The 15,767-nt window shown below is 42.3% G+C and overlaps 1 protein-coding gene across 1 annotated transcript; it reads left to right on the top strand.

Moving 5' to 3' along the window:
* The first annotated feature begins 12,022 nt into the window (after nt 1-12,022).
* On the top strand, nt 12,023-15,767 carry LOC139471821 (plasminogen-like). The gene is made up of 2 exons (XM_071254322.1): nt 12,023-12,149; nt 15,406-15,767. The coding sequence occupies exons 1-2, from the start codon at nt 12,089-12,091 to the stop codon at nt 15,696-15,698; spliced, it is 354 nt and encodes a 117-aa protein (XP_071110423.1). The 5' UTR covers nt 12,023-12,088; the 3' UTR covers nt 15,699-15,767.

Genomic DNA, 15,767 nt, shown 5'->3' with positions numbered 1-15,767 from the left:
ACACCTGATTTATTTTGTTTGATTTCATCTAAACACTTTGTATTGGTGACAAAGACCATGTGTCATTTGATTCTACTCTGTATGAGGAATTCAAGGATGTATGAATGGCAGCTGAGTTTGAAATTAACGTGATGTTACAGGCATCTCATAACCGGTATATGTGAAACGTGATTTTGTAAACACTATCCAATATTGTTCGGAAAGTTCACTTCGTCGTTCGTGTATTTTCAAAGACATTCTAAACGATTCTAGGGCTATTTATAAGACCTAATTTTCAGAGGTCATCTTCCGTAGTTTTGCTTGGCCCAAAATGCCAGTGGATGATATGACCAAACAGGGAATTTCCCACAGTATTCAAAACTGTGAAGTGTATCTATGTGCGTGGTGCAGTTTGAATATTGTATTCGACTTCAAAGTGAGGGTTGAAGAGGAGGGACATATATGACTGTCTGGCAGGTTCTCTACTTCATAACATTTTTAGGAATTGTGTAAGCCTTCTTTATGGACAAGGTGTAAATGGACCTCGTTGCCGAAAATCTATAAAATCTTCAAAGATCAACCATCAATAATGAATCAAACGATTGCAGTATACTATTTATATAATATTTACGTTAACTGTTCTTAGGCCCTTTACATTTTCAAGCAAATACAACATTAAACATATGGGTACCAATTGTTTGGCAACTATCATGAAACGTGGTAGCTTTATATATTATGTCAATGGAACATAGATTATTTCAGAGTTGACTTCGATAATTTAGTTTATAGAGGTATTTGCAAACGAAAAAGTTGGGGAGTGCACACTTTGTGTAAATCCGCAAAAAATATAGACGTGAATTCTTGTAAATAAATATGTCAACAATAATAACTTTGCAGCTCTTTTAACCATTTAGAGGGCATGATCTAATTGTTTTACGTTTATGGGAATATAGAAACGCAAACAAAATTATCGAATATCAGAAATGCATTTTTTTATATATTTTCTGTCTTCACTTTAAATTCAACCCATGAACCAATTTTTGTCCGCCGTAGCGCTCCAAAAGATTAGCGATACTGTCAGTTGATTTTGTTTGTCCAGTTTCCACCCTATAAAATTGCCCGCCATCAGATTTTGGTTAACTACAGCAAACGCAAGATGACACGCTTCTCACAGGTGTGTCCCTCCCCTGTATATGGCATTCGCGTAGCCATTTTTGAAAATCACCGGATGTGACGTCAAATAAACACGCTGAGTGTTTTTTATTTTGGCCTGTACCGGCTCCTAGCTTGGCGCAAGTTGACGACGCGCACAGGGAGCCGGGAACCAGCTTAGTACTATGCTAGCTGGCTGCCGGCCGCATGGAACTCTGGGTAGGAGAGTGCGAAGCGACCTCAGCCAGCGATTGTTTCGCTTGCAAGCGGCGTCAAGTTAGCGCACTGTTGTTAGGCGAATCGCTGTACATCGCTTGCAAGCGATTGGCGCTTTGCAACGCAACCCTTGACATTTTGACGCTTTTCTATATACGACTGTGACGTCATATCTTTTGCGTCACAATGAGCGATATGACGTCATAATGGTGACGCGTGATGTAGAGCGAAAGCCTTGCAAAGCTTGCTTTGTTTTCTTTAGGGATGCCCGTCTCATGTTAGCTTATCAAGTTGCCGTGATTATATGCTTTCAATGCCTGTCATATGTTCGAGTGAAATATTACGGTGTAAACAAACTGCTTGAGTATATACATCACCATATTTTGTTCGGTGTTTCCGTAATTCAGATCGATAACTTACTCAAAACACTGAACTCAACCCATGCCGCTTCACTCAGTATATTTGCTAACACCAAAGAGTTCGCGTTTTATTTAGTCATGGTAGAATGGAGATAAACATATTGTGTTTTCAATGTAGAGCTAGGTTACCTGTAGATTTAACCCCGCTAAATTGAATTTGGAACCGAACGCGCAGCGTGAGGTTTCAAATGTTAAATTTAGCGGGGTTAAATCTACAGGTAACCTAGCTCTACATTGAAAACACAATATGTTTATCTCCTAATTGAACATCCGAAGTGAAATTAAACGTGGGAAAAAATGCAAAAAAGATATGGAAATTCTGCATCATAATTGAAACTGTAATTAAACAGCAGGATAGGTATGCTTTCATTCAAAGACCTATACCTCAAAGAAATTACCAAATATGTACAACTATGTTGGCGTATGACAACACTACCGGTGACCGACGTGTACACAATTTCGTGTTCACTGAAAACAGTACGCGGGATTTTACGAGGTTACTTTCGTTGATTCTGACAATCTGTGTACTGTTATTTGCTGTGATATTTTTCATTGAAACCATTAACGTAAATAGTTAAAAAATCCGATAAATTCCGTTGCCGCTGTGCGTGATTTTGCGTCAGCCATGGCGTCACACATGACGGAAATTTCTGTTGAAATATCAACCATTGCAATGTATTTTTAAGTTTCCTAATTCTTCATACGATTCTCTGCCCGTGCTTATTCTGAAATTGGTGAGCCAATGTATTCAACGAATAGACAAATGGATAGTTCAAAATAGGAGAAAATGCTACACTGTGTAAAATCTGAATTTTGCTTTGTTTACATTTCAAACAATTGCATTTTCTAGAGCACAGCGTTCGTTTTCATACCTAATTTACTTCGCTTGATTTCATCCAGACACTTTGTATTAGTGACAAAGACCATATATATGTCATTTGCTTCTTCTTTGTACGAGGAATTCAAGGATGTATCGCAGCTAAGTTTGATGTACGTGATGTTACAGGCATCTCATAACCCGTATACGTGAAACGTGATTTTGGTGAAAACATGCACTATCCATTATGGCGGAGTGTTCACTTCGGCGTTCTTGTTTGGTATTTTCCAAAACATTCTGAACGATTCTGGTGTTATCGGCGACGTTTTGGAATGATCATTGGTGATTTGATAAAATACAGATACCCGTGATATGCTATTTGTGAAATTCATTTCACCGAGTAAATATCCGAAATTTATATTTCAAAACATGCTGTAAATAACGCCGTGAGTGGTGATTTAGTAATGTGTAAAAAATGGCGACATTTACTATGTACCTAATTTTCAGAGGTCATTTTCAGGAATATTACTTGGCTTAAAATGCTAGTGGATGAAATGACCAAATAGGGAATTTCCCACACTATTCCAAACTGTTAAGTGCATCTGTCTGCGTGGTGCAGTTTGAAGTTTATCCAGGGATTATCTACTTCATAACATTTTTAGGAATTTTGTAAACCTAATTCATTATGACTCAGCATAACACGAGGTACTATGTTGGTCGTATGGAACTCTGTGTAGGAGAGTGATTAGAAGGCGTTCACAGCCATCGTCTCATTGGCCTGTACCGGCTCCCATATTGTGATATCAATAAAGCCTGTACCGGCGCAAGTTGACGACGCGCATTGGGAGCCGGGAACCAGCTTAGAGGACTTGCGCCGTGTACCAGCAGTGAACAGAAATGTACCACGCAGTGCTAACAATGGACAGGTCCCAATAGGCCTGGGACGGGTAACTCGGGGTCGGGGTCGGGGTCGGGGTCGGGTGGGTACTGAGTGGGACCGGTTTAACAACATCAACATTGTCTTCAAGGATTTCTTTTCTGAGAAAGATGACGACTCGATGATATTTACGATGATTTAACACAAACAACTACAATGGATCGTATACAAATTTATTACTCAGACAGTGAAAACGATCAAAACGAAAATGAGGCAGAGTTCCCGGATGCAGAATTGCACAGATCCCAGAAGCGGCCAGCATTTTGAACATTTTCTTTGAAGGGACGACATTTTGAGTGAGTGAGTGAGTTTGGTTTAACGCCACTTTTAACAGTATTCCAGTTATATCGCAACATGTCAGCTTAATGTGGGAGGAAAGCCCGAAGTGATGCAGGTCTCAGACGTTTACCACTTCGGTGAAACCGAGGAGCACAGGTATGGTGCTGACAAACCTAGAAACATAATCGGGGCGAACCGGGATTCGAACCCACAATCACAGGTTTCTGGCGTGCCCAAGGGACGCAACTCTGGACAGCGAATCGCCCGCCTTAGACGACTGGGCCGCCCGTGCCCCCTCACGACAGTTTGAAGCATGCCCAGCTTCACCGAGCTCGGCGGTTTGTGAGTGAGTGAGTATGGTTTTACGCCGCTTTTAGCAATATTCCAGCAATATCACGGCGGGGGACACCAGAAATGGGCTTCACACATTGTACCCATGTCGGGAATCGAACCCGGGTCTTCGGCGTGACGAGCGAACGCTTTAACCACCAGGCTACCCGCCCGCCCCTGGCGGTTTATGAACCACAGATTGTGTGGAGTAAAGACCAATACAGAATACAAGGAACACTTGAATACATTGTCATGGAAAGAAACCTATTAATTGTAGACTCAATCGATGACAGGTTTATAAGGCGAGCTTTAAAATGATAGAAATAAGAAAACCCAATATTTGGTATACAAAAAAACCCAAGAAATTTCCAACCTTTCGTCATTTTCTTGATCTGTAAGCAGATTCCAAAATCGCAGATAAAACAAATACTCGTCTACGTTCCTGTCTGGACGTTCTGACTTTCTTTTTGAACGAAGCCTGAAGCGCCATGTGCTTCCTATCATGTGACCTTACGTGCACGTGCTAAAAGTGCAGAATTTATGTGGGTCCGGAGGCTCCTCGATATTACCCCAGGTTCCGAATGCAGACATATACCGTTATGTTTTATACGTTTGCGGTAAATGGCTGTCAGCACAGTTGCCAACTTTTTACTGTGGAAAGGTCCTCCACATGTCTACCATAACGCTTGTTGAAAGCCTTGCTGAGGCCTTGAATGTTGTAAACTTGATCAAGCGTGTTTTTTTAGCATGAGTCGTGTGATACTCTTTGTAATGTCCGTTGAAAGAGAAAGCTTAAACGGGAGTCAAATAACTATTGGAACAGTTTGAAGATTATTTTATTTATCTTTTTGTGTATCAATATGTCACTTTGCGAAACATATATGTTTCGTCAGAAAATATCATCAAGATACGAATTTTAAAACTTGTGTTTTTTAACCTTTTACAGATATATTAAATATGGCATATTGTATAAAACAGATGATCTCCGGCTAATATGTAATCGAATGACACACCATCTTTGACGTGTAGTATTCTTCCCTCTCATTAAATTCATATCTATTACTCCGATACGATCGACACCTGACTGCGTGAAGATTTGACAAACCCTCGCGTAGCGTCATTTTACGTTTTGAAACAGATAATCAGCGGCGATCCTTCTTAATACTCGGTTCGTGTGAGCGAACTATTCAGATAACTGTCTCTTTTAAAGAGACGTAAATGGGCAGTTCCGAATGGAAATAAGAGACGCCGCGCTGTTGTGTTGTTGCGGTATGGACATCCTGTCGTTTCTCAGGGTGTCTTTTCTTACACACCTGTGGGTGGGAAATCCATGTGAGATAGCTTTTATCAAACATACGTGGGGGATCGAATTCCAGGCCCGTGTAGCCTAGTGGTTAAAGTGTTCACTCGTCACGCCGAAGATCCGCGGGTTCGATTCCCGACAAGGATACAATGGGCGAAGCCCATTTCTGGGGTCCCCCCGCCGTGACATTGCTTGAATATTGCTAAAAGCGGCGTAAAAACCATTCTCACTCACCCACGCCCGTGATTGGCTACTCCATGGTGATGACCTGAGGTCAGATTATGACGGACTACTTTCCTAATCGTAAGTCATTGCTTATTAAGTTACTCGTGCTTCTGTCGAATGTTCACCTACGTCTGTGTTGAACGTTATGGTTTTAGAGTGTTACACCCCTCGATGCCACAGTGACATAGAAGTCCCTCCTCATCAACCCTCACTCCGAAGTCGAACAAAAATCAAAATACATCACGCGCACTTATACACTTCACAGTTTTGAATTCTGTAGGAAATTCCCTTTTCTGTCATATCATCCACTGTCATTTTAGGCAAAGCAAAACTACTGAAAGATTATAAGATACATCATATATTTTGAAACATTACTAAATTATGCACGGCGTTAATTATTTGTTGTTTGTTTACAAATCTAAATATTGGATATTTAGATCTAATCGAAGAATTGAATTTCAAAAATAGCAGATTAGTGATCAAGGGTAGACTTCTCTCTATTTTTCATCAAACCACCAATTATAATCGCCTAGAATCATTTAGAACGTTTTAGAAAATACGCAAACACGAACTCCGATATGTACTTTCCGCCATATTGGAAATAGCGTTTACAAAATCATATTTCACGTATGTCGGTTATGAAACGTCCATCACATCGCACATATTTCAAACTCAGCTGCGATACATACATCTCCGAATTCCTCATACATTTTAAAATCAAATGACAAATGGTCTTTGTCACCAATACAAATTATCAAGATGAAATCAAGCGAATCAAATTAGTTGTGGAAACGAACGCTGTGCTCGGAAAACTTCTTGTTTGAAATATAATCAAAGCAAAATTCAGATTTTCCACTGGGTAGCATTCTATCCTATTTTAAAAGATTTATCGACTAATTGGTACATATATTGGCTCACATGCTTAGTGTATATTCATGGGAAGAGTGTTGTAGCACTAACTACGAGCTTTTGCTCGTTAGAGACGTTTTGTTGTTACATAAATAGTATCTGACAGACACTCGTGTTGTAATCCCTCTGTGCTGTGTGTGTGTGTGTGTGTGTGTGTGTGTGTATTTGGTGTGTATGTGTGTGTGTGTGGTGTGGTCTGCGTGTGTGTGGTCTGTGTGTGTGTATGTGGTGTGGTGTGGTCTGTGTGTGTGTGTGGTGTGGTATGTGTGTGATGTGGGCTGTGTGTGTATGTGTGTGTGTATGTGGTGTGGTCTGTGTGTATGTGTGGTGTGGTTTGTGTGTGTATGTGGTGTGGTATGTGTGTGTATGTGGTGTGGTATGTGTGTGTGTGCGATGTGGGCTGTGTGTGTGTATGTGTGTGTGTATGTGGTGTGGTCTGTGTGTGTGTGTATGTGTGGTGTGTATGTGTGTGTATGTGGTGTGGTGTGGTCTGTGTGTGTTTGTGGTGTGGTATGTGGTGTGGTCTGTGTGTGTGTGTCACTGTAATGGGTCGGAGGATCAGACTTGGTTGACGGCGTGGCATCGTATCCCGACAACGTGGATCATGACGACGTCGTGTGATTCTGATCTCCAGATTGTCTGGCCCAGACGCGATTGTTACAGCCAGCGGTCGTATGGCAGGAGTATTAGGCAACAAACTTATGTTTTGAAGATAACTGTGTGAGTGTCGAGGGCTACCGGTAGAACAGGACAGACGAACCCTTTTCGCGAACACCTGGTGTCTAAACTTATTTTCAGTGATTCATTCATATAATTGATATCACTATTTTGCCGTTTACGCCATCTGGAATCTGTTTCGGCATGGAATCGAGACTAATTATTATCTGGTGTTGAGAAGAATTGAAGCTGGTCGTTTTAGAGAGGTGACCCCCAGTGACCTTTCTGTTGGTATGGTTGGTCAGATCTCAAAGAGAGTGAGTGTTATTCGCCATATATGGAGTTGAAGGTGTAGCGTAGGAAAAGATTAGAGGCACCGATATTGGCAAACTTGTCGATACGCTGTACACCAACTGCATCATGTATATACATTTCATGGACCCGGGAAGACCCGGGATAGAATAGGTCTTCAACAACCCATGCTTGGCGTGAAAGACGACTATGCTTGTCGTAAGAGGCGATGACGGCATCGGGTGGTCAGGCTCGCTGACTTGGTTGATGCATGCCATCATATCCCAATTTGCCAAGATTGATGCTCACGATGTCAGTCACTGGATTGTCTGGTCCAGATTTGATTATTTACAGGCCGCCGTCATACAGCTGGAATATTGCTGAGTGCGGCGTCAAACAATAAATATTTTTATGTTGGATTTACACAGTGGTACAATGGGTCAACGTGTCCCTCACCATAGCAACATGTTCCTCATATTAAGTACTTCTCTATTGGACACAGTGGGGCGGGCGGGTAGCCTAGTGGTTAAAGCGTTCGCTCGTCACGCCGAAGACCCGGGTTCGATTCCCGACATGGGTACAATGTGTGAAGCCCATTTCTGGTGCCCCCCGCCGTGATATTGCTGGAATATTGCTAAAAGCGGCGTAAAACCAAACTCACTCACCATTGGATACAGTGCGATTGCTTTGGCAGCCATGCAGATGAGGTGTTATCTAAAATATCATTATGACAATATCCCATTCAAATGTTTTAGTTGTGTTTCTTTTTCTATTTACAGGTAAACCAAATGTGTGCTGATAAAAGTTGTATAAGAAATGCTGAACTTGTTTGTTAATATTGTCGCCGTATGCGTTTTGTGTTGAAATTGGAAACCGTTAATTGGTTTTCATATAGCGATATTTCTGCTGATCACGTGGTGACGATTTCACCAATTGTGAGAATATTGATCTGAGGATAATAATTACTACTTCCGTGTAATTATCAACCGTACCCTCGTGCGTCGCAATATTTGGACAGATGTCAAATGATGTGTTGCGCAAGTCTATTATACGTCAGATTTTCGAGGGAAGATTATCAAAAACGAATGATTGTTTTTCCAGCTTGCATTAAAACTGCCTATTACTTCGTACTTCGTACTGGATTAACCACACAAACGTAACATCGTGTTTCTGACGATCATCGAAGCATCTGTTTCCGACTGTTTACTGCAGCAAATTTCTGCCGTTGGTCCATGACTGTTAGTCACTGATAAAACGCAGCCCAAATGTCTTTACACAGCCACCTGTGACTTCAAAATCGATTATACGGTCCAGCTTCGTTATTTATGATACTGGAGACAATATATATCAACAATTTCATACTGCCAATTGACTGTCAGCTCCAAATTTAATTACATACCGTACAACTGACTGAATCAATTGTCAGGAAATTTATAAGGTTTTGTTTATAAAATCTATGTTTATAACCATACTGAACATTACACGATAACATTTAATTCATTGGAAAGCCATTAGTGTATACAAGGCAGGGGGTGGATCCAAGACAATGCTATATTTTCCAATAAGCAAATCGATTAGTTGGGCGTGACACATCACGCATGCGTACATGTGAGTGACCGTGTGGGATTAGGTACGCCCAATCAATATTACGTACAGTACTGTAAATATGTACATTTAGTAATCGATTTTAGATCTGACAAACCATGCAAATGTTGGTAGCTTGAGATACGACCCACGCGGAGCCCCGTTCTCCGGGATAAGCTACTGTAACAACAATTTATTTCTATTCACCATATCATATGCTTTCTTAAAGTCTACGAAAGCGCAGTAAAATGTGCCTTTTTGACGGGTTATGTGTTTCTCTACTAATGATTGTAAAATGAATTATGTTGTCTGCAGTGGAAGGTTGTTTTTTTAACCATTTTGGTATAAACAATAACTGTACATAATTTAACGCCACGTCCAAGATTATTGCACTTATATAGCGACGTGCATGCACGTGTGTGTGTGTGTGTGTGTGTGTGTGTGTGTGTGTGTGTGTGTGTCATATCAGAAATATAAAAATGGATGTCTCTCATTTCCATCTCTGTTATTTTGAGCGTTAAGAATTGACATTCACTTTGTGTGAGTTCATTGGAGTTTGAAACCAAACTGTATGAACGTCGGATCTGTAGCAATGTTTGTTTTGATATAACTATTTCATACCTCGAGGGATGTATAACACAATTTCATTTTGAGCGTGTGGCAACCATAAAACAACAAACTGAGCGTATGCTCAACTTGCTCAACAGGAACATCTTTTGTAGTCTGGTTACAGCAAATAGATTTAAATATCATTAGATAAAAAGAGGTCTCAAAGAACTACCTCCGTGAGTCAGTCACTTTGACAGCGCATTTTAATACATTTTTTACGTCAAATACAAGACGTCAAAATGGCCGACACGATAAGTTGTTGAACCTGTGGCGGTCATGTGACCAACGTCTCGTCCAATGAAAAACATGTATATCGTTGAAACTTCACATTAAACCATTATCATATTATGACATGTAGTTGATGATATAATTTGTTTCACAATTTCTTGTACATTTTATTTTCCTCACCTCTCTCATTTGAGGTTTAACGGCGACCTAAACAGTATTCCAGTTATATCACGGCATGTCAGCGAAATGTGTGAGGAAAGCCCGAAGTGATGCAGGTCTCAGACGTTTACCACTTCGGTGAAACCCACGAGCATGGGTATGGTGCTGACAATTCTAGAAACATAATCGGGACGAACCGGGATTCAAACCCACAATCATAGGTTTCTGGTGTGCCCAAGGGACGCAACTCTGCACAGCGAATCGCAGCGCCTAAGACGAAACAAAACAAGCCCGTCGTCAGGTCCCAAACTTTCACTTCTTTCTCTCAAACTCTGTGTATATGTGTAGAAAGCCTGCAGACAGAAACCACTTTTCAGGGCCAGGTGTGCCAATGTGACAACTTGTCAGTACCAAATCCACACAATTTCCATGAAACCAATCAAAGACTTACCACGAGCCAATTATACATATGTTGAATCTATAGTATCTACATAACGACAATTTGAACAATGCATTGTCAGATTCCATGTTGGTATGATGGACGTTAGCTGGCGATAAACCTTCCAATGACCGGTACAGCTGCTTATTAATAGATCCATGACGATTGTTAGTTGATACTGTTCAGCAGCTGTCATGTCCCGTTACTGTCAGGCTAGTCATTCCCACCAACTCATCAACTCACCAACCCCTATGTATTTGAATCCATGGATTTGCGTAATCACGACCTGCTGACACTGCCTTGTGTATGAGTGAGGCGAGGCGAATTGGGTTAACGTCGCTATCAAGGTCAGCGTTTGCGTGTGTGTGCGTGCGTGAGTGCCTGTATGTGTGTATGTGTGAATGAGTGAGTGAGTGAGTATTGTTTTACTCCGCTTTAAGCAATATTCCAGCAATATCACGGCGGAGGACACCAGAAATGGTCTTCGGCGTGACGAGCGAACGCTTTAACCACAAGGCTACCCGACCGCCCCAGAGAGAGAGAGAGAGGGGGGGGGGGGGGGGGGGGGGAGCATTGTACTAGTCCGGACTAATACCGGTGTTTAACACGCATACCCCACTGAGACACAATATACTCCGAACTGACCATTCCTTGTTCAATCCCAATAATGCCGAGCGCCAGGTTGTTTGATTGTTTTGTTGTTTATTCCAGCTATATGATGGCGGTAGGTCAATAATCGATTGTGTACCAGACAATCCAGTGATTGATATCATCCAAGCAATTGGGATTGATGACATGCATCAACCAAGTCAGCGAGCCTGAACACCCGATCCCGTTAGTCGCCTTTTACGACAAGCACAGTCGCCTTTTACGGCAAGCATTCCGAGCGCCAGGCAGTGTAACAACAAGTACAATCTTTTAACGTCTTTTGGTATGACGCGGCCGGGAATCGAACCACGCAGACGCTCTATCCACTAGACCACATAGGCGGTCACCTGGGGGATTATTGAGCTGGGATTTACATTATTCAAGCTATGTCATATTGGGAATCGAACCGGAATATTCATTGTGACGAGCGATCGCTTTAACCACTATGCTACCTTACCGTACTTCCAGGATATGATTACACACTCATGTCTGTGATGGGTACCAATCGGTTCATAAAATACCACCCGGTTCTGTTCTATCTGATTCCAAAAGTTAGCCATCGAGCGCATTGCCAATCACTCTCTGGGGTTCATTTGAAATTCCATTCCCAACACAACCGACAGCCAGTCCCCATTATCTAATATCTGGATGCAATTTTTATCCATGTGTGGAGATGTATACATGTGATAGCATGCAACTGAACAGATTAACTAGGACAAAAACATTATGAGCATTTGACAATACGTTGGCCGCACATCTGTCGCACATGTCAGCGAGGTTAATTGGTTGGTACATCATTTAAAATGGGAATCGCGCCATCCACGTCAACATTTGACTGTCTACCACGACGTGTGTAGTACCTACTCCGTAGCAACAACCAGTCGATCTCCGCTGCACAGCATCCAACATGGCACGTCTCCTGCTCCTCACGACCTTGGCAGTTCTCTTTACACTGGCAGCTTGCGGTAGTAAGTAATGTTCTGTTTAATAATTGCATGGACTTACAAATCCTTTTCGCTTGAAGCATGAGGGAAACAGTTTGTGAGACATCACATTAATTTTCAGAACAACCAACATGTCCAGTGAACCATTCGTTTTAATTCGTTTTTTGAAACCTGAGAGGTGAGGTGAGGTGAAATGGGGTTTGACGTCGCGTTCAAGATTATTGCACTTTTATAGCGACGTGCCTGCACGTACGTGTGTGTATGTGTGTGTGTGTGTGTGTGTGTGTGTGTGTGTGTGCGCTTGTACAAGTCCGGACTGATGCCGATTAAAAGTGCTAGCTCACTGAGATACCATGCCGCAGTTTAACATGAATACCCCACTCAGACACTGACTTCGAGCCGACCAGTCCTTATTTTAGCCCCTTAATGCCGATCACCAGGCCGGGTAACAAAAAAAGTACCATCTTTTAACGTCTTTTGGTATGACGCGGCCGGGGATTGATCATGAACCCCGGACCTTCCGCTCTACCTCTAGCCCACGGAGTCGGTCTGAAACCTGAGAACAAAAGTCGTCCAATCATGCGCTGTCGTTTGAAGTTCATTTTGGACCCTTCTCCCACTTCAGGTATCAGCCGTTTGATTGATTTTCAAATGGAGGGTGATGGCGGTGGGGTGGGTTATCCTGGATTTCTTCTTTATAAACAATCAAGCCTATGTTTTGCTGATGTTTATCTACATATGCCCCGCATTGGTGAGACGTGAAGATCCGGGGTAGAATCGGTCTTCAACAACCCATGCTTGCCGTACTAACTTAGGCGACTAACTCGCTGACTTGGTTGATGCATGTCATCGATCCCAATTGCGTGGATCGATGCTCATGATATTAATCACTGGATTGTCTGGTCCAGATTCGATTATTTACAGACCGCCTTCATATAGCTGGAATATTGCTGAGTACAAGCATAGTCGCCTTTTACAGCAAGCATGGGTTGCTGAATGTAACCATCAGATCTTCAGGGGTCGATTCATGGAAGGATAATTACGGTATTGAAGAATGTGTACACAAAAGCCTCCCTAGAACTACGTAGCGCCCTGTCAAGGTTTAGAAGTGGTGCAGCACCGCTGAGAGTTGAGACAGGACGCTACCCCAATACACCTCTTGCAGAGAGAATCTGCCCGTTTTTTACGGATGAAATAGAAGATAAAAGGCATGTTACATTATATTGTCCACACTATGAAGATCTTAGATTTTGTCTTATATCCAAATGTCGTTAAATTTGTTCTGATTTTGATAGTTTTAGTGATTTACAGAAAGTAGGTTTTATACTGTCCCGCCCAGAATTGATTTTTACAACTGTCAAGACCTGCAATAATATTTTAACAACCAGATCGGATGCTCTACACCACGTAGTACTATAGATTATTGTCTTTTGTGAATAGCCTGGTACAATCAATACTATCAGGTGTAACATGTGTGAAAATGTATACATGTTTTTACCAATGTTAAAGGACCCGTGAAGATTCCGGGGTAGGATAGGTCTTCAGCAACCCAAACTTGCCGTAAAAGGCGACTATGCTTGTCGTAAGAGGCGACTAAAGGGATCGGGTGGTTAGGCTCGCTGACGTGGTTGATACATGTCATCGATCCCAGTTGCGTGGATCGATGCTCATGATGTCAATCACTGGATTGTCTGGCCTAGACTCGATTATTTTACAGACCGCCTTCATATAGCTGGAATATCGCTGAGTGCGGCGTTAAACAACAAACAAACAAACCCATGTTAAATAGTCTCTCGGGAGTGGCTCGTTACTCTATATGCTTTTATACTAATAAATTTTTAAGGAGTGTATTCACCATGTATTATATAATAACGAGGTGAGACTCAAATACATTATCTGTCTGTCTGTCACAACTTCGACAGACAGATAATGTATTTGACCAACCAACTTAAAAAAGATGGCGCTGCACATGGAGGCCGAAATGTGGGAGGGTTTTACCCCCGGTCACAGACGATCCTGTATAAAAGTGTATATTCAACTGTCCACAGAATACAACTCGCTGTTATTATTTATTTAAATATTAATTGAGCACCTATTTCTTGGATAAAAATAATTGACCTCCCAAGCATTAAGAAGAAAATGCTGATCTCAAACCAACCACAACCACCACACCCAATCCCCTGTCGAAAATCAATTTGTTGTTCCCTTAACCTGACACAAACGAAGACCCGTGAAGATCCGCGAATGCTTGTCGTGAGAGGCGACTGTGCTTGTCTTGAGAGGCGACTGTGCTTGTCGTGAGAGGCGACTGTGCTTGTCTTGAGAGGTGACTGTGCTTGTCGTAGGAGGCGACTGTGCTTGTCGTAGGAGGCGACTGTGCTTGTCGTTAGAGGCGACTGTGCTTGTCGTAAGAGTCGACTGTGCTTGTCGTGAGAGGTGACTGTGCTTGTCGAGAGAGGCGACTGTGCTTGCCGTGAGAGGTGACTGTGCTTGTCGTAAGAGTCGACTGTGCTTGTCGTGAGAGGCGACTAACGGGGTCGTGCGGTATCATCGGGTGGTCAGCCTCGCTGACTTGGTTGACTTGGTTGACTTGGCATGTCATCGTATCTCAATTGCGTGGAACGATGCTTATGATGCCATGCTCGTGTTTTTATGGCCTTTATTCACCATCAAATGTCGGAAATCATACCAAACATTATATAGAAGACAAGCAGAGGAATTTGTCAAATATGACACGTCGCATGTCAATATGGTGCCCGATGCTATCCAATATTATGACCTTAACGGGTCTTCACACCTCATTACTCACTGACACTACTGTAGTGGGTCGGGGGAACAGGCTTGGACCATGGCTCATGATACTGATCACTGGATTGTCTGGTCAGGATCGATTGTTTACAGACCGCCGTCGTATTGCGGGAGTATTGATGAGTGCGGTGTCAGACAACAAACAAACTCTCACTATTGACACTGACATGCTTTGACTTTTGTGAACACTTGGTGTCATCACTGATCTTAAGTGATTCATTCATATATATGTCATCACTATTTTGCCTTTTCGCCCTATGAAATTGCGTGGATCGATGCTCATGATGTCAATCACTTGATTGTCTGGTCTGGACTCGATTATTTACAGACCGCCGTCATATAGCTATAAGATTGCTGAGTGCGGCGTTAAACAACAAACAAACACACACAAATGAAAATAGTCAAACATTGAACCAAACTAGTATGCATATTATTTATGTGTTTAATATTGTTACTGACATTTTCTTCACAGCTGACTGTTACACCAAGCAAGATGGAACAGCAGTCTACAGTGGTACAAAATCTGAAACCAGTAGCGGACAAACATGTCAGTCCTGGTCAAGCACGTCCCCGAACAATCATGGCTATGACGGCGCGAGCTTCGACATCACCAACGGTACACCAGGCCTCGGCTCCCATGGCGCCGGCAACTACTGTCGGGACCCTTCTGGAGGCGCCCTCCAGCCATCCGGGTATCTGTGGTGCTACACTGCCGATGCGCCAGGATGGGGGCTTTGCAGTGTTCGAAAGTGTCCACAAGTGTAAAATCTTGAATATTAAAACAAGATTTAGATCGTGAATTTTGATCATCAAAAGAATATCGTGATTCGTGTT

The sequence above is a fragment of the Haliotis cracherodii genome, unplaced genomic scaffold, assembly GCF_022045235.1.
Source record: "Haliotis cracherodii isolate W230 unplaced genomic scaffold, xgHalCrac1.p SCAF_23, whole genome shotgun sequence".
NCBI classification, from domain to species: domain Eukaryota; kingdom Metazoa; phylum Mollusca; class Gastropoda; order Lepetellida; family Haliotidae; genus Haliotis; species Haliotis cracherodii.
Note: the sequence above shows the minus strand (reverse complement) of the source record. Positions and strands in the feature narration are given on the sequence as shown.